General features: G+C 34.4%; 4 protein-coding genes, 1 long non-coding RNA gene and 1 pseudogene across 11 annotated transcripts; 4 read left to right on the forward strand and 2 right to left on the reverse strand.

Moving 5' to 3' along the window:
* The first annotated feature begins 637 nt into the window (after positions 1 to 637).
* LOC140830006 (uncharacterized) lies at positions 638 to 2060 on the forward strand. Its single transcript, XR_012117592.1, has 3 exons — positions 638 to 1163; positions 1706 to 1785; positions 1893 to 2060. It is a non-coding gene; the product is annotated as an uncharacterized lncRNA (long non-coding RNA).
* A 1324-nt stretch (positions 2061 to 3384) lies between these two features.
* Positions 3385 to 7085, forward strand: LOC140829506 (U-box domain-containing protein 44-like). 4 transcript variants are annotated; one of them, XM_073192781.1, is made up of 5 exons: positions 3391 to 3574; positions 3652 to 3676; positions 3839 to 5096; positions 5174 to 5489; positions 5580 to 7085. In XM_073192781.1, exons 3-5 carry the CDS (start codon positions 3867 to 3869, stop codon positions 7076 to 7078), a joined length of 3045 nt encoding a protein of 1014 aa, XP_073048882.1. In that variant the 5' UTR covers positions 3391 to 3574; positions 3652 to 3676; positions 3839 to 3866; the 3' UTR covers positions 7079 to 7085. The 4 variants fall into 4 exon arrangements, with proteins under 4 accessions (XP_073048879.1, XP_073048882.1, XP_073048881.1 ...); XM_073192778.1 differs by lacking the exon at positions 3652 to 3676 and having other exon boundaries at positions 3385 to 3574; XM_073192780.1 differs by having other exon boundaries at positions 3391 to 3676.
* A 2757-nt stretch (positions 7086 to 9842) lies between these two features.
* LOC140829507 (uncharacterized) lies at positions 9843 to 12495 on the forward strand. 3 transcript variants are annotated; one of them, XM_073192782.1, is made up of 3 exons: positions 9843 to 9984; positions 10095 to 10293; positions 12002 to 12495. In XM_073192782.1, the coding sequence occupies exons 2-3, from the start codon at positions 10102 to 10104 to the stop codon at positions 12359 to 12361; spliced, it is 552 nt and encodes a 183-aa protein (XP_073048883.1). In that variant the 5' UTR covers positions 9843 to 9984; positions 10095 to 10101; the 3' UTR covers positions 12362 to 12495. The 3 variants fall into 3 exon arrangements, with proteins under 3 accessions (XP_073048883.1, XP_073048884.1, XP_073048885.1); XM_073192783.1 differs by having other exon boundaries at positions 9843 to 9981; positions 10093 to 10293; XM_073192784.1 differs by having other exon boundaries at positions 9853 to 9926.
* A 322-nt stretch (positions 12496 to 12817) lies between these two features.
* Positions 12818 to 16522, reverse strand: LOC140829508 (guanine nucleotide-binding protein subunit gamma 2-like). 2 transcript variants are annotated; one of them, XM_073192785.1, is made up of 5 exons: positions 16391 to 16522; positions 16159 to 16256; positions 13667 to 13719; positions 13537 to 13581; positions 12818 to 13199 (listed from the first exon to the last, which is right to left on the reverse strand). In XM_073192785.1, exons 1-5 carry the CDS (start codon positions 16485 to 16487, stop codon positions 13115 to 13117), a joined length of 378 nt encoding a protein of 125 aa, XP_073048886.1. In that variant the 5' UTR covers positions 16488 to 16522; the 3' UTR covers positions 12818 to 13114. The 2 variants fall into 2 exon arrangements, with proteins under 2 accessions (XP_073048886.1, XP_073048887.1); XM_073192786.1 differs by having other exon boundaries at positions 16159 to 16521.
* A 1812-nt stretch (positions 16523 to 18334) lies between these two features.
* LOC140830007 (calmodulin-1-like) lies at positions 18335 to 19534 on the forward strand. The gene is made up of 4 exons (XM_073193288.1): positions 18335 to 18581; positions 18719 to 18876; positions 18966 to 19046; positions 19217 to 19534. Exons 1-4 carry the CDS (start codon positions 18503 to 18505, stop codon positions 19352 to 19354), a joined length of 456 nt encoding a protein of 151 aa, XP_073049389.1. The 5' UTR covers positions 18335 to 18502; the 3' UTR covers positions 19355 to 19534.
* Positions 19535 to 19824: 290 nt separating this feature from the next.
* Positions 19825 to 22809, reverse strand: LOC140830361 (small ribosomal subunit protein eS1y-like; annotated as a pseudogene).
* Between the last annotated feature and the right edge of the window lie 64 nt (positions 22810 to 22873).

The following is a 22873-nucleotide window of genomic DNA, read 5'->3' on the forward strand; positions in this document are numbered from 1 at the left end:
GTCCAGCTTCTCAAAGTCTTTGGCTTTCCTCAGTTCACTGGGTTACAGCTTGTTAATTGTAAATTATAGGTGATCTCAGCATTTCTCTTTTCTTTTTACGTGTTTTTAGATGTCTAACCATTATTTTAGTATGCTATTGCGATAATGAATGTGCAGCCCACATAGTTTCCTTTACATGTCTTTTGAGGTGTACTACTCAAAGGTCATGGTGTTGCAACTTTAACCTCTCGACTAGTTGTATACATAAAATTAGGAGTAAACTCGTCACTTAAAATTTGTAGGCAGAGCAAGTTGTTTTGATAGACTCTTAGGATCCTCTTGCTCATGCTCTATCACTTTCTTCAGTTTGGTGGAAAGTGATAGAGCTACCTTCTGAGACAATCTTCAATTGTGGACATTTAATATTATTTTAAGTTGTGCAGTTTCCAATGAGAAAATGATTTCACCGACTAAGCAATTATGACTACAAAATAGTTCGTTGGATTGGTGAGAAGCATTGGCTCTCAGGAATGTGGGCAAAGACAATTGTTTCAGTTTCTTGTGCAATTAACAAAATCTGAGGTGTGTGGGCAATCAATTTCCGATGTCAGTGATGTACTCACTGCTATAGACTATGTTATGGATAAGGGAGTATAACTTATAAATACTTAAAGTGAAGCTATTGAGGATACTTCTTGAAAGAAACTGTATTTTAGGGAAACGAAGCAAAGTTTGAGGATGTCCCAAAATGATGAACAGGGAACATTCGAATCGCCGAGTCATCTTGTGGTTTAGCTTATGCTCAAATTTTGGCATTATTTCTTTCAGGCGCCAAACAGATTTGTTGCAGCAGCTGCTAGGAACCCTCTATGCAACATTGTTCTGATGGTTGGCAAATCTGATATTCCCGATTGGTGTTTCTTCGAGGCAGATGGAAGTGAGGGGAAAGCTCTCTTTGAGGAATCCGCTTCACCAGAACAGCTTGCTTTGTTTCACAGCAAGTCTCCGACTTCTCACATATCTCAGTTCCAATTTTTTTAGCTATTGCTGATGCTATTCTATTGCAAAGAAGTCGACTTGATACCAACTTTTTTTTTTTGGGTACTTTTTTAGAGGTCAAAACTCCCACTCTGTTCCTTCTTGGTGCTAAGGACCTTCGTGTGCCGATTTCTAATGGATTGCAGGTAAGATTTGATATTATCATTAGACCTTGAATTCACTGATTATGACTGTAGTTTAGACTGGGTACAAGCAAGCCAAGCAGTTTGTAGGTAGCTCATGAGCGATTCAGCTAAAATTCGACTTGGCTCCAGCCTCCAGGCTTCCAGCTACTTTGATATGAATGCCGAACAGAAGAGATGAGTCACTTAGGATCCTCGACTTCTGGAGCTACTTTTGGCCTAGAATGCAGAAAAGTTCGAGACCTCGATCTCTAGTAACTTGACACAGATTCCTGTTGAGTTCGAGCACAGCAAGTCAATATATGCCGAAGAGCTTGTTTGAGTAGCGAGACTGTACTTGAGTGTAACTGTAGTATAGCACGAGCTCGACTTAACTCTCATATTTGATGCACCCCTAGCCGGGGCCATATATTAATGAAGCAGTAAAGGCTGGAATTCCATTATTAGAATTTTCCCCGACTGACACATTCAGTTTCTATGATGGAGAGGCAATATACGTATGGGTGGCATCTAATTTCAGTTCCTCCTTTTTTTCTTGTACGCAGTATGCACGAGCATTAATGAAGAACAAAGGAGTGGAAACTAAGGTGATTGTGTTTCCTGAAGACGTGCATGGCATTGAACGGTCAGTCACCACATTGTATCTATAACTCGCCTTTGTTACCCATTCCGACTAACCATGAATTTTGTTGAGTCGGCCTGGTTTGGAGTCTGATGCGTGTTTTCTTGCAGACCACAGTCCGATTTCGAGTGCTTCCTTAATATTGGAGTCTGGTTCAAGAAGTACTGCAGATAGCATAAAAATCTTCTATTTCTGCAAGCATTTAAGTTGCACTTCTGAATGATTAATTTCATTATTATGATGTTAAATTTAGGAAAGAAAATATAGAATTTATTTCTTCAATAAGAATTCAATAGCTTACGAGACTCTTAGCTTGTTAATTTTTCACATAAGATTTCATCTTCACATTTGAAAACACAAGGCTGTTTAATGTAAGCAATTGATTTTTCACGGGGATTTGGCAAATCCTGATGAATTTTAACTATATCTGAAAGTGTAAAATGCAACACGACAATTGAGAAAATCCCTTCTAGGCTTTATTAAATTTTTTTCCTGTTTTTATAAATATCAATTTTAGTGTTTTCCAACACTTGAATCTTTCTTTTTCCTCAATTAGTTTCTAAATAACCAATACTAAATGCATCCTGAGTCTTTGAGAAGAAGTGGAACGTTTGAATTGGTCATTGTTTCATGAATCGACCGTGTGAAATAAAAAGTTTAGGTTGTATTTAGATCCATGAATTTTAAATTGGCAAAAACTCGTATAAGATGATCTTACATGTCATATTTTGTAAGACATATCTCTTATTTAAGTCACCCATGTTACTTTTTATTGTGAATATGAGTTGGGTTGGTCCATCTCACAGATAAAGATTCGTGAGACTGTCTCACAAAATACCTACTCTTTTAAATTTATGGATTTTAAATATATTAAAATATATTTTTGTATTGTTAGAGAAGTGAGATTACAAACTTTAAATTCACAACTTATATGTTTCATTTTATTTTGGGTATCAAATATGTAATAAATAATTTATGGATAGAAGATTTCGTCAATTATGGATCGAAGATTTCGTCAATTATTTATTGGTAACAATAAAAATATAATCGAAAATTATAGATTTCAAATCCATTCTCTCGATACAACATGTATTATTTTACTCGATTAAAGATGAAATATATATATATAATTTAAAGTTTGAATTAACTGAAGCACTTTCAAGAATTTCAAAGTCCACTATGTTAGTAGGAAAATAAAATAAAAATAAAAAAAATGTTTCTATATATTCACACAAAACAACAGCAGCAACAATGATAAATAAAATAATCATGGAAATTTCTTAGCATCGTCATTCTTTTATGACAATTTTCCCCATGCATGCTAACAAGCCAAAATAAAATATTTGGTTGAATTATTATTTTAAGTCTGAAATAATATCCTCGCAAATTCGAAATTGAAATATGAGGTTGATACTTGATATGGGGTGACTTCTTGTCATTTATTTTCTGAACCAAAAATCAAAAGTTTGAATATTCAACATTTAAAAGCATAAACATTTCATTTCTAGAATTTATTTAAACATATTAAAAATTTAAATTTAGTACTGCGGTGGTAATTTTCCACTAAATTTCGGTCCCTTGACGTGACCAAACATGGAAAACTCGATCCCATTACGATTCTATTTAATGTTGATCACGTTTCTTTCCAAGAAAATGAAGAGAAAAGATCGCCTGTCGTTGACTCCGGCAAGTCAATAACGTCTAAAGAATGTTGCTTTATTTGTAAACGAATGTGGCTTCTGCTGATCACTGGAGCTGCATATTTTTGTACTCTTCAGATTCTTGAAAAAGGGTAACCTTCTCTTCCATTCTTGAGTAATTTTAACTGAATGTCTGAATTGTTCATGTTTATACTCCATGTTTTGACAGCTTTGAAGCAGCATAAATTATCCTGGTACGGTTAATCTACCATTCGTGAATAATTTTTATGTGTACTTTTGCGAAGAACTCGGATTAAAGTTGAGAGGGGAAATAATTTTTTATCCTTTGGAAAATAACAGCATATCCCCTCTATTGTATTGGAAAAAGCTGTAGTGTGATCCTATTTGTTGAACAGAATAATCGCAGCAGTGATTTTAACCTTGATGGCGGAGTTGGTACCTATTGGAACAATTATAGCAGTTGTTTCCAACCAGATCATTAAAACAGCTCAGGCTGCCAAGGATGTGGTTTTCGAAAAGGAAAGTTTTAAGGTTTTAGCGAAACATCTTTTTGACATCGATCCCGTATTAAAGGAACTTCAGTTGAAGCAGCTTAGTGACTTACCTGCCACGAGGCAAGCTTTGGATTGCCTTGAAACAGATGTCAAGAAAGCAAATAACTTGGTGGAAAAGTACAAGAACCGGGCTCGTTTCTACTTGCTAGTGAAGTGTAGGCACATTGTAAAAGAAGTACAGGACGTTACCAGAGAGATAGGAAAGTCTTTGACTGCTCTCTCTCTCGCAAATGTTGAGGTATTATCAGGAATCTCGGACCAGGTGAATAGGTTACAGAACGAGATGCAACGAGCAGAATTTGAGGCGTCTAAATCTCAACTTCAAATAATTGATAAGCTAAACCAAGGTCTCTCAGATCATGTACTTGATAAAGAATTTGCAAATTATATGTTGAAGGAAATTGCTCGTGCTGTTGATGTTCCTGTTGAGCCCACTGAAATTAGCAGAGAATTAGCAAGCTTCAAAAGGGAAAAGGAGGAAGCTGAAAATCGGAAAGAAATGGCTGAAGTTTTGTTCTTAGAACAGGTAATTGAATTGCTATCGAGGGCAGATGCTGCCAAAGATTATGAACAAGTGAGAGATCAATATTTCCAAAGAGTTAAAGTTATTGGCCAGTACGATCCTCGAGAAGAATATATTCAGCCCTTTAAACCCTTTTTTTGTTGTATAACTGGAGATTTGATGGTTGATCCCGTTAGCCTCTGCACGGGAACTACCTGTGAAAGAGCAGCCCTTGAATCTTGGTTTGAATGTGGGGAAAAAACAGATCCAGAAACAGGTGAAATTCTCCATGATTTTTCATATAGATCAAACATCCAACTCAGGCATTCCATCCAGGAGTGGAGGGAACTCAACTATTGTGTCAAGATTAGGCGTTGCAAGGAAATTTTTATATCAGAGGATGATTCATCTGTTGAAGAAACGATAGAGCAGATACGAGAGCTCATTAGAGAGAATCATATCAATAAAGATTGGATTTCTATTTCAGGATTAACCGATATCGCTGTTGCTATGCTTGGTAGCACGGTTGATGGAGAGGTAAAGAAGGAATTATTAGTAACATTGAAGGACATTGTAGAAGGTCATGCTATAAACAAGGTTTGAACTTTACACATTGAACAAAGCCCTTGAAAACTATTATTTTCTTGATTAATTTTCTGCCTTTTATCTTATAGGTTATATTCATTGAGAATCAGGGAATTGAGAAACTAGTTCTGTGCTTAAGCTTGGATTCAAGAATATCAAAAGCTGCAGTTGAGTTGCTATACGAGGTTTTGCTTGATAGGTCAGGCTGGAATATGTCATACTGCAGGATGCTTTCTAATAACTGCGACGTGATCCATCTTCTTGTTTCCCTTCTTAAACATCCAATTGATGAAATAACTAAAACGGTGGAAGAAATTTTAGTTAAGCTTTGTGATGCAGATGAGAATGTTATTCGAGCTGCGAAAGTGAATTGGTTTAGACCTCTGGTAGATAAAGTTGTCCAAGGTTTGTCCTCATAATTATTCCTTTCTCTAATAAATACAAGGGTCTTTAGCATTTAGAATCTCATCTTTATCGTTTAAACGCCTTTTTCAGGATCAGCTTCTGTAAGGACATCAATGTTGAAAGAGCTTGTCAGCCTGGAATTTGATGAAGAGAAAATAAGGGTACTTGGTGAGGAGAGGATTATTCCACCGCTGCTTGAAATGGCATCTGGAAATATTGAGTCAAAAGATTTGTCTCTGCGAATACTTGTCAAGTTGTCGACTTTCCATCAAAACAAAAGGCTTATTGCTTCTTCCGGCGGAGTTTCTCTGATCTTGAATCTGTTATTTTCGTCCCACACTCACATTGCTATTATCAGTAAATGTGCTGAAATTCTTGCTAATCTCTCTTCAAATGGCGATGGAACTAAATTCTTGATTGATGAAACGGGAACTCAACTTGAGTTGGAGGCTGTGACAGCCAGATTACTTGCTTTTCAACAGAATCTTAATTCATGGGATGCTGTTCGAAGGCCTGCATTGCATGCCCTGTTAGGGATCTGTCAATCAGAAGCAGGACTTGTGAAATCTGCAGTTCTATCTTCAAGTGGAGTTTCTGTGGTCCTCTCTCTTCTCGATGACTCGAACCAAGAAATACGAGAACTGGCGATCAACCTTCTGTTTTTATTCTCTCATCACGAACCGCAGGGAGTTGTAGAGTATCTCCTCAAGCCAAGAAGATTGGAAGCTTTAGTCGGATTTCTTGAAAATTCTGAAAAATCTGATGTACAAATGGCTGCAGCTGGTTTACTAGCCAACCTTCCGAAATCAGAAACTTCACTGACAGAAAAGTTGATTGAACTCGGCGGGCTTAATGCGATGATCAACATTTTGAACTCGGGGACGATTCAAGCCAAGGAGAATGCTTTGAGTGCTCTTTTCAGATTCACAGATCCCACAAACCTTAAGTCTCAACGTATAGCAGTCGAACTTGGTGCATATCCTCTGCTCACAGGCCTTCTTAAGGCTGATTCATCGACAGCCAGAGCCAGAGCTGCAGCTTTATTAGGTGATCTCTCTATGAGAAGTCCAGAACTAACAGACAAAACCAAGAAACACAGATTCTGGTGCATTCCTAGAACCAGTTTTTCAATTTGTCCTGCACATGGAGGCATTTGCAGTGTGGAGACTACGTTTTGTCTGTTAAATACCAATGCTTTGTCTGATCTTGTTAGATTGGTGCAAGATAAAGTCCATGCTACAGCTTATGAAGCAATTCAGACACTGTCAACATTAGTTCAAGAAGAGTCTCCACAGAGAGGGGCCAAAGTTCTTCACGAAAACGGCGCGATAGGACCGGTAATAGAAGTTTTGAGCTGGGGATCAGAGTCACTAAAAGGAGAGGCTTTGGCCCTTTTGGAGAAAATTTTTGTGTCGAGGGAGATGGTGGAGTTTTACGGGTCGATTGCTAAATCACCTCTTATGTGCCTTACTGGCCGGAGGATTTACGAGGATGGTCATCTTCAGAAGAAAGCTGCTAGAATCCTACTTCTTCTTGAACGGTATTCTAGAGCATCCGCAGTTATTGTTGCTGGTGGTTTAAACAATTGATCATGGTTTTATTGTATCAAAAAGACAAGGCAAAAAAAGTTTATTTTTGAAATATATTTTTACGATGGTTCATCAACAATATTATCTTTAAACCAAAATGTTACGAAAGATTTCTTCTCATTTACCGCAATTAGATGCTGAACCTTTAATGCGATGCAGTGTAATCAAGAAGAACCCTTACAATACATTACAAAACAACCAATTCGATATATTGCGTTTCTTTAATTTTAACATATTCAATAAAAATTTAATTAAATATGATAGTAAGATTATTTCAATAAATTATTACAAAATATAACAACCGCAATATGGACATCAAATTTTTAAAAATGAGGCTAATGTTATTTCGTGTTCTCCTGTTTAATTTGACCTTGTATACAATACACATCCTTGTTTTTGTTTGAAATTTAATTAATTTCATTAATTAAAAATCTCAATTGTGTTTTTACTTTTATGTCCTTGTGATAATTTTGAAAATATGAGATTACACAACTTATCTAATCTCCATTTATCTTAAATCTTTATATTCTATTTTAATTTACTAATTTCAAAAGTACACCCATAAATTTCGAAATACACATGCATGTACATGTATGTATATATTCAATATCTTCCTATCTTAATTCTTGAATCTTATATAATATTGACCTATGTATATTTATATAGCAAAATCGAAAATGTAGGTCTATTTATCACTTAAAATTTGAATTCCTTGGATAGTTTGTACACAAATATTTAATTATCATATACCACTTTAGATAATCTTGACAGTTTAAAAAAATTTTGATAACATAGTACAAATTTCGAGTACAAAAATAATACACCGATTTTAAAATTCGCAGATTTTACATAAATTTTCGGTTATGTAGCCAATATCATCAATTGGAAACGGCTGAGCAACAAGATATCGGAGGAATATCTCTCGAGCCACCCAGGAGGTGAATCAGAGCGGAAAAAGGCGACCATTGTGCCCTAGGAGACCCTACGGTCTCGTACATTCCAATATTTTCTTCTAATCCATAAATAGTCCATAATACATCTTATAGCCCTATTCTTCACCTTTGCTTTGAGGGTATCTAAATATACAGTGATATCCTCGTTAGAGGATGATTTTTTAGTTAGCCCAGCGACTACCTTAGTTGAAGGTGGGAGAGCAGCAAAGTCTCTTATCTTCCCAAAGAAATCGATCTCTGGATTGATCAGAAGATCCTTTCTGCCGGAGAAGAAGCATCAGTGCTGGATGTGGTCCGTTGTGGAGTACATGCAACTACCAATGTATTATAGATCATGCTCATTTTCTTTATTATTTTTGATCGATCTATCTTTTATCTTTGTAGTTTGATATTCTATAGTCTATACATAGAATTGAATTGTTTTACTGTTATAATCATATTCATAAATAGTAAGAGATTCTTGAGCTGGACATAGCAGAATTTTTTTTTAAAAATAATAATAAATAAACATAGTAGAAATGGAGAAAGAAGCAAAGTGATGAAAAAGCAGAAAACCTCCTACGCAAACCACAAGTGGTCAAGGACGGAGCCAGAAATATGGATCCGTTCAGGTTAAAATTCTAAACTCTAGAATTTTTAAATATTTTAAATTGATATACCCGGACTAATATCATATTATTTTAAAATTATACAAAATTTATCTATAAATTTTTTCAAAAAAAATTGGACCACCCAGGCGTAAAGCACACATAGCTCCGCCCCAGCAAGTGACTGCATATACTAGATAAATTAGTTATGGTATATGGTGATTACTTTCTCAAATTCATATACTTTCTACAAAATATTTGATTTTAACTGGATAGCTAATGAATTAAATATGTGAATATCGACATATTATATGCTTTTTCTTATTTAAAATATTTCACATGTAGAAGCTGCGTGGTTTGCTTTCGATAGTTACGTTCGTTCTTTTCATTCACGTCATTTAGATGACAATTTGATTTGAAGCAAGGAAAATGTATGATTTTACAATTGGATGATACCACATTCATTAACGATTGTCGTAAATGAATGTGTGTACTTACTAAAATACGATCATATTCAAATTCAAATCTGCAAATTTTTATTTAATGTGTATTTTTTTAGAATATTAAGTTGAGAAATAATTTAAATAAAATTCATTAACTAGGTTTAATTCTTTACTTAAAACACAATAAAAAATATTATTCAAAATAAAGTAGTATTAGGCTAAATATATATAAGTAATAAAAAAAAATCAGGTAAATTACAAAGGGTGGTCATATTTAAAAAAGAATGTTTGACCAATATTAGATAAAACAAAAAAATTTACTCTTGATAAATTCCTCTTTTGCATGACAATAAATGATGTATTTCAAGAATATGAACCTATATAGAATGCATGAAAATATAATTAAAAAACATTAGATATCAATAGTGAATTGATATTATCTATTAATAGAATAACCAGATCCTTGAAATATTAAATATCAATGAATTGAATCGAATTCAAATAGAAAATATTCAAAATAATTTTTCATAGAAACTGATTAAATATTTTGATAAAAATTAATCGATATCATATAAATATCGAGAAAATTATATATTCACAACAATTTATTTTAGTCTCATACACTGCATTATTAAATTTACTTTGATGATTGTTGTGGATGATAATTAATAGTCTTACACGATAATTATATATTAATAAACAATAATTAATTAAATTAGATATTTATTTGATCACAAATAAAATGGTTTCGTGCGAAAAATCATTCGCTTTCTAGTTTAATAAAAAAGCATGAAAGAAATAGAAAACCCAAATGAAGCATCTAATAAAGGAAAGGAAAAAACAGCAGCGGCTTCTTCCTTCGCAGGTTCGCAATCGCATAAACCATTCGTCAAATCAAAATCTTAATCGTTTCTAGAAAAAAGGTCCCATTTTTCTGTCTTCGCACGATCTATATTAATAACCCATATCAAGAATTTGTTCTTGAGCGTCGTAATCTTCGAGATCTTAACACTGTTAAATTTGGTACGTACAGGGGATCTATGGGGGCACTCATGTCCAAATTCTGGTTCATGATGTTTCCGGCAAAGGAGTATAAGATTGTGGTGGTGGGTTTGGACAACGCTGGCAAAACGACGACGCTCTACAAGCTTCATTTGGGGGAGGTGGTCACCACCCACCCTACTGTTGGAAGCAACGTTGAGGAGGTTGTGTACAAGAATATCCGTTTCGAGGTATCTCACTTTCATTTCTATCTATTGGATTTCTTGACTATAAATTTGAGATTATTTATTGGTTTGATCAAATCGCAAAGTTTGTGATTTTGTCGAAATGTTGAAAAATTATAGTGCTTCGTGAGATGAATATGATGGAAAACCAACTGGGGAATCAGTATTGTTTTTGCATTTCTTGATCTTGAAAAAATCGTTGATGATTCGTGTGCAGCGATATCAAGGATTTAGCTAGTGGGGCGTTGTATTTTGGGAAGGAATTTTTTTTTTTGGAAAACTAAACATAAAATCTAACTTTTTTCAATTGGGAGTTCCCTGTTTGGAAGCTGAGTCCACCTCTCGTTCATGTGGGATATGTTACGTACAGTTAGAACTCATCTTTTTCTAGCAACACTTTCGTGAAAAGGTTAATTCTCTTGGTAAAGAAGTGTTAGAGGTTGTAGAATCGTACATACAGATCAAAGGAAAAACAAGAAGTTATGTCCATATGAAGAATGAGAATCACAATACAGGAGGAATAGAAATAATGGATAATAGAGTAGTAGAATAGAGATAGAGAAACTGTAATTATACTATATTGCAATTGAATTGATATACAGTTGAAGTCTCTGTTTATACAACATTCAGTTTATATTAGTTATACCAGCTGTTAGTGGCATGCCATAAATCCAAGTGACGACTTTACTCTGCTATATTCTTGGATGAATGTATTCTGCTCGTCTTTATTCTCTTCAAGAAACTTGTTTTTACATGTTCTGTGGAAGTTTGTTTAAATTGGAGATTTTGGCTTTCAAGATTGATTACATTTGTCCCAGACATAAATTTAGATTCTGAGGAACTGCTTAAAGAACGGGAATCTTGCTTCAAAAGATAAGAAAATAAAAGGAGGGAAGTGAGTTGAGTATATTTATCCGGGTAAAACCCTAGACATAATTTTACTTCGTTGAGTTCACAAAAGTTAATGCCGTGCTTAATTTATAATGGCTTTAGGGAACTTTGGAGATGATTGGTATGAAAATGGTTTTCATAATTTTTTCCCCACTCACTGAATAGGTTTTGTGTGTGTGGGGTCGGTAACTGTGCGATGGAAGGGAATATGAAGTGGTTTTGCCTGGTCTTTCTGTTTGCTTTTACTCTCCAGTCTCCACATCTCAAATACTATGTTTTGAGATTCATCATACTTTTGAAAATGGATCAGTATGTGGTGACCATGTATTAACGGATGTGAGTCCAGTTTTGTCTTGTTAAATTTAATGAACACGTGATTGTGTGTTATCGAACTTTGGCTTCTTAAATGAGGAATGGCGGAAGAGAACGTGTAGTTACCTTATGGAGCACCTCACGATGTTGTGTAAATGCTTTGAGTAATGTGCATTGCTTCTTTGGCACGTAGTGTGTTGATATATAGACGAGTTTAAAAATAGAAACACTTGTTCTTAAAAAAATAATTCAAGTTATTGGAGATCCTTATTATGGACTTGCAGTTGGCTCCAAATACCAGTTGGTTTCATCACCAGGTCATTTAGATCTAAAGCCGTTTGACTGCGGAATTTATTTAAAAATTCTTGTCAACGGTTTGTTTTCAGCACATACCTGACTACGACTAAATTGTTTCTCGAAATCGCAGATATGGATTACGTGGATTCTTCAAACTATGCATTCTGACTATTCATAGAACTTTTGAGTGATATTTCTGCTTTTCTGTAATCAGGTATGGGATCTTGGTGGGCAAGAACGACTCAGGACATCGTGGGCAACATACTATCGTGGGACTCATGCTGTCATCGTGGTAATAGACAGCACAGACAGAGCCAGGATTTCTATCGTGAAGGACGAATTATTTAGTCTCCTTCCACACGAAGATCTACAAAATGCTGTTGTTCTCATATTTGCAAACAAGCAGGATATCAAGGATTGCATGACACCTGCTGAAATAACCGATGCACTCTCCCTTCACAGTATCAAGAACCATGATTGGCATATTCAAGCTAGCTGTGCTCTTACCGGTGAAGGTTTATATGATGGCTTGGGATGGATAGCGCAGAAAGTAACCGGGAAAGCAACTAGCTGAAAATCTGAAACCATATGTCGAAAATATTGGGAACATTTGTAATTTGACGAGTCTGCCATAATTGGATTCTTAGATTCTACTAGTACATTATATTCGTGTTTTTCAATGAAAGTGTCGTTTTGGACATTGTTTTACCTGTCTGCCGGTGACATGTTTGGTTCCACGAGCATACTTTATTTTTCTGAACAGCCACGAGCAGTTTCCGATTAATTTGAAGTTGGCTTTTTCAGAAGAAAAGCTTAGTTCGAAGGATAAATTTCGGCGGGTGATTTTATGTCTACTTTTTCTGAAAATATAAATTTGTTCTATGAAATTTCTCAGTTCATCCCAACATAGAAAAAAAATAGCTCAACACTCTGTTATATGTGTAGCTAGTTAATACACTGTAGATGCTTGTATCATTATACAAAGAGCAAAAAAGAAATACCAAGAAAGTTAATGCCAGGAAAGAGCAGGGCAAAAAAAAAACAAGAACTGCAGAAATTGTGATAGAAGCTCTCAATCATTCACAAGATATACTTAAAACCGAAAATTGGGTAGAGAATTGGAATCATTATATCAACACCGCACCATTCAGCATCTGATGTACATGTAACATGGGTGACAAAAAATTTTAATTTTCTGACAATGCAAACATTAGCTAGTTTAACATGAAACACAGTTGTGTCCAACTATCTTTGATGCCTGCTGTAAGAGAGGTTTTCACGAAAACACCTATGGAAGAATAATAATCCCAGAAATCAGATGCAGCCATCATAGTATCCGGCACCTGCATCCAGAAGAATCTTGGGGCCCTTCAAACCATCGATCCCAGATTGGATTTATCGGACCATTCGTTCTGAAAAGACACGGAAAATATCATATGACCGACTAAATGGTCGAATAGTACAGCTATTGGTTATGCATGATACGGGTCATGGGATCAAGTCAGATTGGATGAAAAATTCGTTATCAGTACCATGTTCAATTATGGAGAGAGGGAGGCCAGCAAGGCCGTTGCTCCTCCCTTCTAATTTTTCCTATATATTTGTACATTTTTCCCAAATCGTTGTTTGGATAGCCGACTCCGCAACTAACGGGAATGTAAATTTAGCACGTTAGGTTTCTGGCTTAGCTAGTCACCACTGACCATACTGATGGTACTCGTGAACAAGGACACAAGTTAGAGTTCTTACACAGGAAGAAGAGGGTCTGGTCTTCTCTCGATATTACTCAGCATCCTGTTAATAATAAAAGTACTATCAGGCATTTATATCATGTTAAAAACAGAAAAGTAGCACGTCTTTTAAAGATCTTCTCACTTACTCCTTACAAGCAGCTGATGCTTTCTCCATTTTCTCGAGCTGTTCCAATTCTTCCTGTGCACGTTGTCTTGCATAAGAAATTATTTATGGTAGAAAAAATCCATTTGGTATTTAGTAATGTGATAATCACACTGAAAATTATCTTATTGCCAACGGTTGGATTATAATGCGGCATATTTCTTCCGTGGAATTACAATTAACACAGACACCACAGGCTGGAAGATTTGGTGATCCAAAGTGCTCAAAATAGAAAGGTGGAGATGGATCACTATTCACTATTACATATTCTCTTATATATAGAAGGCTAACGACTATCATGTGTAGGATTCCGAACATTCAGGAAAGTGAAGCAGAAAAGCCGTTGGGAAAAAAGAATCACAAGTACTTGCAGTTTACAATGTAACACTTCGACTTTTGTAAGTACTTGCAGTTTACGGTAAATCAATTTGACTTGTGCAATGTCGTGACAATAAAATGATAGAAAATTCATCCTCGATTGGAAAATTTAAAAGTACAGATTCGCCAAAAATAACATATTACAGCAATCAGGTTTGAATTTTACAATTTAAAACCAACAAATTTAGAAGTATACGAACCAAAGCACTATAATTGCATTCTAAATGCTAATTATTCTACAGTATGGACGTACAAGTAAATATATGCACACGCGAAAATCAAATTACCATTAAGAAATCTATATGTGAAGATTGTGATCTATATAAAAGTGAAATAAATCAAAGTTCATTCTTTTTAAATTAGCTGACAGTTATGAGCACACTTTCACCAATTATTCTTTAAAATGTGTATAGGGATTACAAAGAATACTCAGATAGATATCTTTTTAAAGACAAACAAGTAGATATTTTTTTAATTCCTTGGCAAGCATCATAAAAGATAATCAAGCATCCAAACACATGCATAAGCTCATCTTGTGTCAGGTCCTGGGTCCACTAGGTGAGGATATGTACAAGCGAGATTGTGCATATGGAGTTACACAAGAAATTAATTCGCATGCATTCCCACATTGAAAAAATAACTAATTCAACTTGCCCGAATAATACATTATACAACCTTATATCCTTATTAATACAGCCTCAACATTCTAATTTGGGATAGAGTATTACAATTTTCACCCACTGGACATGCGATGTACTCATCGTGTTCTTTCACATTCTAAAACTTTCACAAGTATATAGCTGGATTTTCCAGACTTATAGTATCCTCAGGATTGCCCTTGATACAATTCTATCACTCTCCGAACCCACGAGAGGGGCCCATGCAAGCGACAACATACATGATGGGCTCCACGAACAACTAGTTCGCATTTGTCATCACTCAACAAAATGATTAAACCATGTCGCTAAAATTGTTCGTTGTCGATCTCGTAAGTCCAATATGTTCCTTCAGCATTCATATGTGGAACAAGATATTATGTTGCTATTGAGAATCATTATGTATTTGGCGAAATTAGCAAAGTTTAATTCTTAACTAATTGATTAACAACAATATACCTAAATTTTCTTTCAACATATTTACAATGTGGGCTAGTTGGTCAAGATAATTCAAAAACACATTGGATCAAGCTACGGGCTTGTCACCAATGTTCCATATTTTAGTTGTATTTCTATTGCCATGTTTGAGGTGGGTAATACACAAATTCTCAAGTTTCTTCAGGCATAGCTTCAACAATCACACTAGTGAACCAAGATGTTCAACAATGTAATATAACTCAATCTAACTGCAGATTCAGTTTACTATACAGTATGCGCTTTTGGCTGAAGAATTATGTTGTACTTACTAGTTCTAGTAAAATTTAAGTGCTCATAAGAAGCATTATTTTGCATTGATCACATTCACATCAATAGGCATGTTTTTTTTCCAAAAAAATGTTCTACACCATTTCCGAGAAACATGCCAGTAACAGAACACATGTATCCAACCAATGAACGGTCAAGTGAAAAACGATGGATGTCTGCATCTGCCCCTTGATTGTAAATTTATAAGGAGGGTTTGAATGTTTGAAGCTGAGTAATGGTAAATTATACTAAATAACACAAGTTGTATGAACCTATTGAGTCGAATTCCATTTTCTCACTTTGTAAAAGAAAGTTTATACTTCACCTTATACGTGAAGTCTACATACTTCATAAGGTCGACTTAACCATACTAAGCCCAAAAAAATTCTCAATTTTTTTAGTACTGATTGCGAAAAATGAAAATAAATATGGTTCCAACTACTACAGCGGATCATTGAACAATATTAAGAAAGCACAAGGTAAAAAGCTTAATTCTCTAAAACTTCAATTTCTTTTGTCACTGAAATGAAACAGAATTAGAAAAAAAAAGGAAAGAAAGAAAGAATCATCTTTCACCAGTAAAATAACATGTGCAGTGAAATTACAGCATCCCAGACACAAGACAACATGAAAAAAATATGTGATAACAAAAACAGATAAAGGGCCAAGTCAAGAAAACAATAGAAGAAAAAACAACCTCCAAGAATCGAGTTTCTTGCTCAAGTCTCTTCAACTCAGCAGAAACCCTGTGTTTCCCTCTCGTATCCGCTGCTCCCACAGGCGATCGAAGCTCACCTGAACTCCCAGTTTGCATTTTCAATATACTTCAGACGTATAAATAAGAACTAAACGCACAATCAAAAAACAAAGCAGACCCATACACAAAAAAAAAAAATTGAATTAAACAAGAAACATAGGAAGAAGGAAACTTTTTCGGTTTGGTCTATGAAGTTCGATTTCGTCCAGGATCAACAAATGTGGCGAAAAGTTGGACTTTTTTGTCGCTTTTCTCACAAAGAATCGCATTGTGTTTTATATATTTCTTTTCATGTTCTCCTTTATTTGGTTATAGGCGAAAGTAGGTTAAACGATTTTCTTATAATGATTGATTTTGTTTATCTTTTTGTACTTTACTCCAAACGCATTAAAAATACAATATAATTATATATTTTTTTTCCTTTTTTGAAGTTAAAAATACGATAGAAATTGAGGTTGAAAATACAGCAAAAAATTTAGTCAAGTTTTATTTGGATAAAGACCTAGATTCTTCGAATAATATACTGCAAAGACTGAATAAACGTATATATACACAAATTATTTTTCAAATTTAGGATATATATATATATATATATATATATATATATATATATATATATATATATATATTATACAGCAGATCGAGCTAAATATGGACTGAAGCCCAGCAAAGTAAATATGGGCTTGTAAAAATGAAGCCGAGTTTTCAGTCCAATTTGATTATAACCATATATTTTTCAATGACATGAATTGGATACTTTGACTTTTTCTTTTCATTTCTGCTGAAAGCCGCTTATTCTCCAGATCAAAGTTTTCCTTACTGTTTAATGAAATGTTTTCTTCAAATAGTTAGTAATGCGAGGAGCATGACATTATAGTTTTCAGCCAGACCTCTCCTAATTGAAAAAACCAAAACTTCTTAATTCCAAAAACCGTTGTCGAAACTTCACTGTGTGCACAAATTTTTTTTTTTAAAAAAAAGTATCAACTTCATATTTCTGGCTATGTCCTTGTTTTCATGTATTTATATGCCTCCTAGATAAAGAAATAAATAAATATATATATATATATATATATATTTATAGTTGTCAGATTTAAACGTTGCGTGTGAAATTTAGATCAAATTTTAAAATTTAATTTGAAGATGATATATACATTTTTCATATATGAAAAATACTTCCATTATATTTAATTTAATAAATAAATAAAAAGAAGAAAAAGATAGTTTATTTTAATGAGAAATTACAGTTGTCAATCAGGAGCAAAACGCGTCGACAGCAAAGAACATTTATGTCGTTTTGATTTAATTGTCAAAAGTCGCACACTTCCCACAGTCATAGGCTGTTTATGTTTATGCCTAACCATGTTTAGTCGTGCTGTTAATTAATGAGTAAAAAAAATAAAAAAGGATTTGCAGTATATATGTACATCATATGAATGAATGAAGTAAAACATGCTAAATATTCAACGGCGATTGCCCGTCCATATGTAGAAAATTAAACATTAAATTAATAATCTCCTTTTTTTGACAAGAATCTCAAAATTCGAGAAGAGCCAGCCACAAGTAGAAAACTAAAAGAATATATATAATATTGGATGAGAAAGAATTTAACTCGTATGAACGTAGAATTAGGTGGAGAAATTCCAAGAGAGAGTTTGAAAGGTCAAAGACGTTGAAATGGAAGTTGGTGAGTAAAAGAAACCGAGTATGGGACTATTTTGTCAAGGCCGGAGGAGGGAGATTCGGTCGTCTTCTTGAAGGGAAAACATACAATTAATACATATTTCTTCATTTTTGACCTATTCACTTTTTAATTTGATCAGCATGTTTTTCGTTGAATCTTGTCTCACATGTATGTCTACATTACTGTGTGTTACGTTTACCCATGACCATTTCTATTTTCACGTGCATTTTATCGATATATAAGTCATTCCAAGAAATGATATTACGATTTTCCTAGGCTTGCTTTTAATCAAGTGAGAAATGTATCCTGGTCTAATTCAAAATTTCGGAAAATTTATACATACTCCCACTAGTACAACATTGACCTACTCAATCCTTGACTAATCCTCGTTTTCTTTTATAATAATAATATTTTTTTGTAAACTTTCAAGAAAACTTGATGCGTTTACTACGGCTTTGTTTGTCCCATTTCTCGCTACTACATAAAGCCAGCCAGGATTGAGCTAGCTATACACAAAACAAAATAATACAGCCTCTCTCTCTCTCTCTCTCTCTCTGCGCAACCAGTTCGAGTATTGTTATTTACCTGTAGAGGACCTCCATGGCGGATGCAGTACTTAACGAAGAACAGATTGTTGAGTTCAAAGAAGCCTTCAGTCTATTTGACAAAGATGGTGATGGTTAGTGCATTTTCTTGGTCATTTTTCTGATGAGCTGAGAGGGATTAACTCGATGAAATTAGTTTTTTTTTTGTACCTTAGAGTTATCGTGGGTTTGTCCTAATTCATCCTGAAATGAAAATTTACATACGCTGCAGGTTGTATTACCATTGAAGAATTGGCAACAGTGATAAGATCTTTGGATCAGAACCCAAGTGAGGAGGAGCTTCAAGATATGATTAATGAAGTTGATTCTGACGGGAATGGCACCATCGAATTTGCTGAGTTCTTGACTCTCATGGCCAAGAAAGTCAAGGTACATAACGGTTTTAGTACCAATATTGTGATGTATACTCTTCTCCGCATTTTGCGTGCGTGCATGAACAAACAATTCTGATTTTGCAGGACACTGATTCGGAGGTGGAGCTCAAGGAAGCATTCAAAGTGTTCGACAAAGATCAAAATGGTTACATTTCTGCTACTGAGGTATGACCAAAGCTAAAATTTAGTTAAATCTTGTAAGAGTTCTTTTAATATTAGTTTAGGATCTTTTTTTTATGGAAGATTTTTAGGTGTAGATAGATTAATTTCCAACGCCATTTCTACTTATTACATTATCATATCCTTGATTATTTTTTAATGGCATTTTGTGGCAGCTTCGTCATGTAATGATCAATTTAGGGGAAAAATTAAGCGATGATGAGGTTGAGCAGATGATTAGAGAAGCCGATTTGGATGGCGACGGACAAGTTAACTACGATGAATTTGTGAAGATGATGATGACTATTGGTTGAAAACTAGCTTCATGTTAACTTTCTTTTAAGTTGAGTCTTTTTCCAATTGTTTTATTATTGCTGGTTTGTTTTTCCAATTAAATTGAAGATAGAGATTGGATTTCTATTTTTTTTTACCGAGTTAATTGATTATAAATGTTGACTTCCTGTTCCAATAAAAATCGTGAAGATGTTCGAATATTTCGATATGATCTCAAACTCAAGACATAATTCAAATCGAATTAAATAACTTTACTTTTTTTTTTATATATATATATATTTGATTCGTTTAAGCGACATTTGACTAAATTCAGCTCATTTACGCCCTAATTCAACTTATTTACACCCCTACCGTAAGCCAACCATGAAAATTATGGCTACTTCATTTCTCATCTCAAGTCAACTTCTCTGGCGTTTAAACGAATTTTCAGTCAAAATATAAAATTTATCACCATAAATTTTACAATTAAAATACACTTAAATTTTGGCCAGTAAATTAATGTAATTTAAAAATATTGAAAACGAACAAAATTCATCGATGCAAAAGCAACAACAATAAGACTGAGTAGGGAAAAAATATAAATGATAAGAATGAAAGTAACATTGAAACGTGGTCTTGGCAAAGGTGCGGATTACGAAAGCATTATCGACCAAACAAAATTAACATCCAAAGTCACATTATCAGACTTCCCCTGGACCACTCCCCTAGTGCATTCAAAGGAACAAAAGAAAACTTGAGTGGTCTCAGCAAAATCTAAATAAGCACCAATAACTTCACTCACCTCAGCCACGGTCTACAAGTTATGCAAATGCAGACAATGTATGATACCATAAAAAAAGGATTAATTTACAAAGATGTTCTAATGACGATCAGTGCAGTCATCGCATTTTTTTGACTCACGAACAAAAATATAAAAGATAACATCTTATTGCTTCAAGATGGTGAAGGTTAAATTATTAACAGTGACTTGCCTCCATTAACTTGCCAAGGTCGAACTTGGGAGTTTTTACGATCTTAATCTTCCTAATGTACACATTTTGCAGAGGGTAATTGCTAGAAGTAGCCTTCTCTGTCTCTTTTCCAATTCACTCAGGAATGAACTTCTGAACCAAATCCTTGAGATCACAATATTGTGCCTGGTTAACCATGATTTCCCGCATCTTCCTTCGGATCTGAAGGAATAACAATAATCCACATGAAATTGATATATTACTAAAATAGAACATTTACTCCAACATAAGCTGCACCAAGTTGAGGATGAAGGCACATATACAAGTGTATAAATTTGAAACAAGTCTGTAATAATACAAATATTTACTTGACGAATTTGACTGGACTGTGCGTAACAAGTCCTCTTCTGCTGATTCACACACTTCATGGTGAAACCAATGCAAAACATCCTCAGAGTATAACTGTCAGTTGCCTTGACATCAACATGAGCCTCAACTTATCAGTAGTAAAGTCCATACCCTGCAGGTCACCCAGAAAATGGAAGGCATTAGATATACAGAATGCACGTATCACAAAAGTGTGCAGCATCTTTGGCTCCTTCATACCCAGAAGTTTGTGAGAACATTCTTTCCGAATATCTTCAACTCTCAAGCGGATCTTTCTGAAGGCATTGTCTTCATCACCTTGAAGGTCAGCCAAAGACACCTCAACGACACAATGCTTGAGTCCCTCTGAAGCAATCTGATAAAAAGAATAACAGTTGAACATGATAAGTGTAAACTAGAAAACTGTCAACAAAATATTTTGGAATAGATTATCGGAAAGCATAAAAAACATTTAACTCAATTAGTACAAGCTCTGAATTTCATAATTTCAAAATGCACGCAAAAAACTATCAAATAAAAATGAAAAAGGCCATTTTCTCTTTATTCCAGCATTTTCTTATCTACCTAGCATCTCCTCCTGAGTAACATTAGTTAAAACATCAACACCAGTCATGCAACAACGCCCTCAAACATATTCATAACCTAAACAACCAAAAAAACTTTCGTTGAGAAGCACAGGTCTTGGTATGCTTTAGAGGTTGAAGGCACCATTTAACGCATTTTTAATGTAGGGATGGATGAATACACGTCACTTTCATTTTTGTATGGAGTCGTAAATATTTTTTATATTGTCTTGCATAAAGATTGTAAGAGATTGCTTAGGTTGTAAATTATCTATATTATGGAATCTCATTTTAATAAAGTATGCTTCTCATTTTGCGCCTTGCCCTTAAACTCTATAATACACAAATGCTTTAGTGAAAAATCCACTTGTATAACCATGGATTTTACCTTAATTTAGACAATAAAATCGTGAAAGAGTTCAAAAGCATGTAAAACCAGACTCCAACATCCACCAAAAGATTTAAATAAAATATTAATGTATCAATGAAACAGTAATGACATGCAACAAGATCCTTTGCAAAATGTTTACTTCACATATATAAATGTAACACGATGAATACATTTCTTCGAAATAAGTAAATTAACAATTGTTTGGACCCAAGATCCAAACAGATGAGAAAGAGAAACACTAAAATATCAGACAATACAAAGCAAGACTACAGAAAGAACGGTTGAGATTTTCACAGAAAAAAGATGCAAATAAAATCCAACACAGATCAGCCAACAGGTGCAACAAAGTATACAAAATTCGGGGAATAAACATTATTCTGATAACCAAAAAGTGAACAGCAACAGCAAGCTGGTGAAACACTCCCATCAAAGATTTGAGAAAATCACAGAAAGGTATATCCGAATTTCACAAGCAATAGTTCCTTCGATATTAACCCGCAGGATGAATAAAAACGAAATCTTTGATCTGAAACATGATACAAAAAAGCAATAGTTCCTTCGATATTAACCCGCAGGATGAATAAAAACGAAATCTTTATCTGAAACATGATACAATAATTATTATACCTTTGTACCCTGAGTACGAGTAACAAGGGTTTTGCCAACATTTCTGGTATTGAATATTGAAGGCGCTTTAATATCATACCAATCTTTTTTTAGTAAACGGATCGGTCCTATCATCACTCAAAAACGCAAATTTAGCCAAAAACTGGCAATTTATTGAAATTAGCACCATAACAGAATACGCACGCTTTCTTCTTGCCTCCCTTCTTACCCTTTGAAATCTCTTGTTCTTGCTGAAAATAAACGATAAGAATCAAATGTACTCCGAGTGTGGCCAAGAACCCTAGTAATTTTTTATTGATTAATGTACTCGTTTTGGACTACAAGTGTTTCGATTGTTTTTGGGTTTATTGGGCTACCCACCCCTTCTCAACTCATACATGGGACCTGGGAAAGATACTATTTTTAATCCGTATATGTGTAACAATTTCTGGAAATTAATTTCCTCAAGTAGGTGTGATCCTCCAAATTTTTTATAAAAAAAGGCCAATATTTGTTATAATTTATTCTGAAACTTCATATTCATCCGAAGAAATGATTGATAAAGTAAGAAATCTCATATCCAGAAATTTCAAAATGTTTAATTTGACGATTTCAAATTCACAGCAAATTCTACCGCTACAG

This window comes from Primulina eburnea, chromosome 4, assembly GCF_022965805.1.
Source record: "Primulina eburnea isolate SZY01 chromosome 4, ASM2296580v1, whole genome shotgun sequence".
NCBI lineage: Eukaryota > Viridiplantae > Streptophyta > Magnoliopsida > Lamiales > Gesneriaceae > Primulina > Primulina eburnea.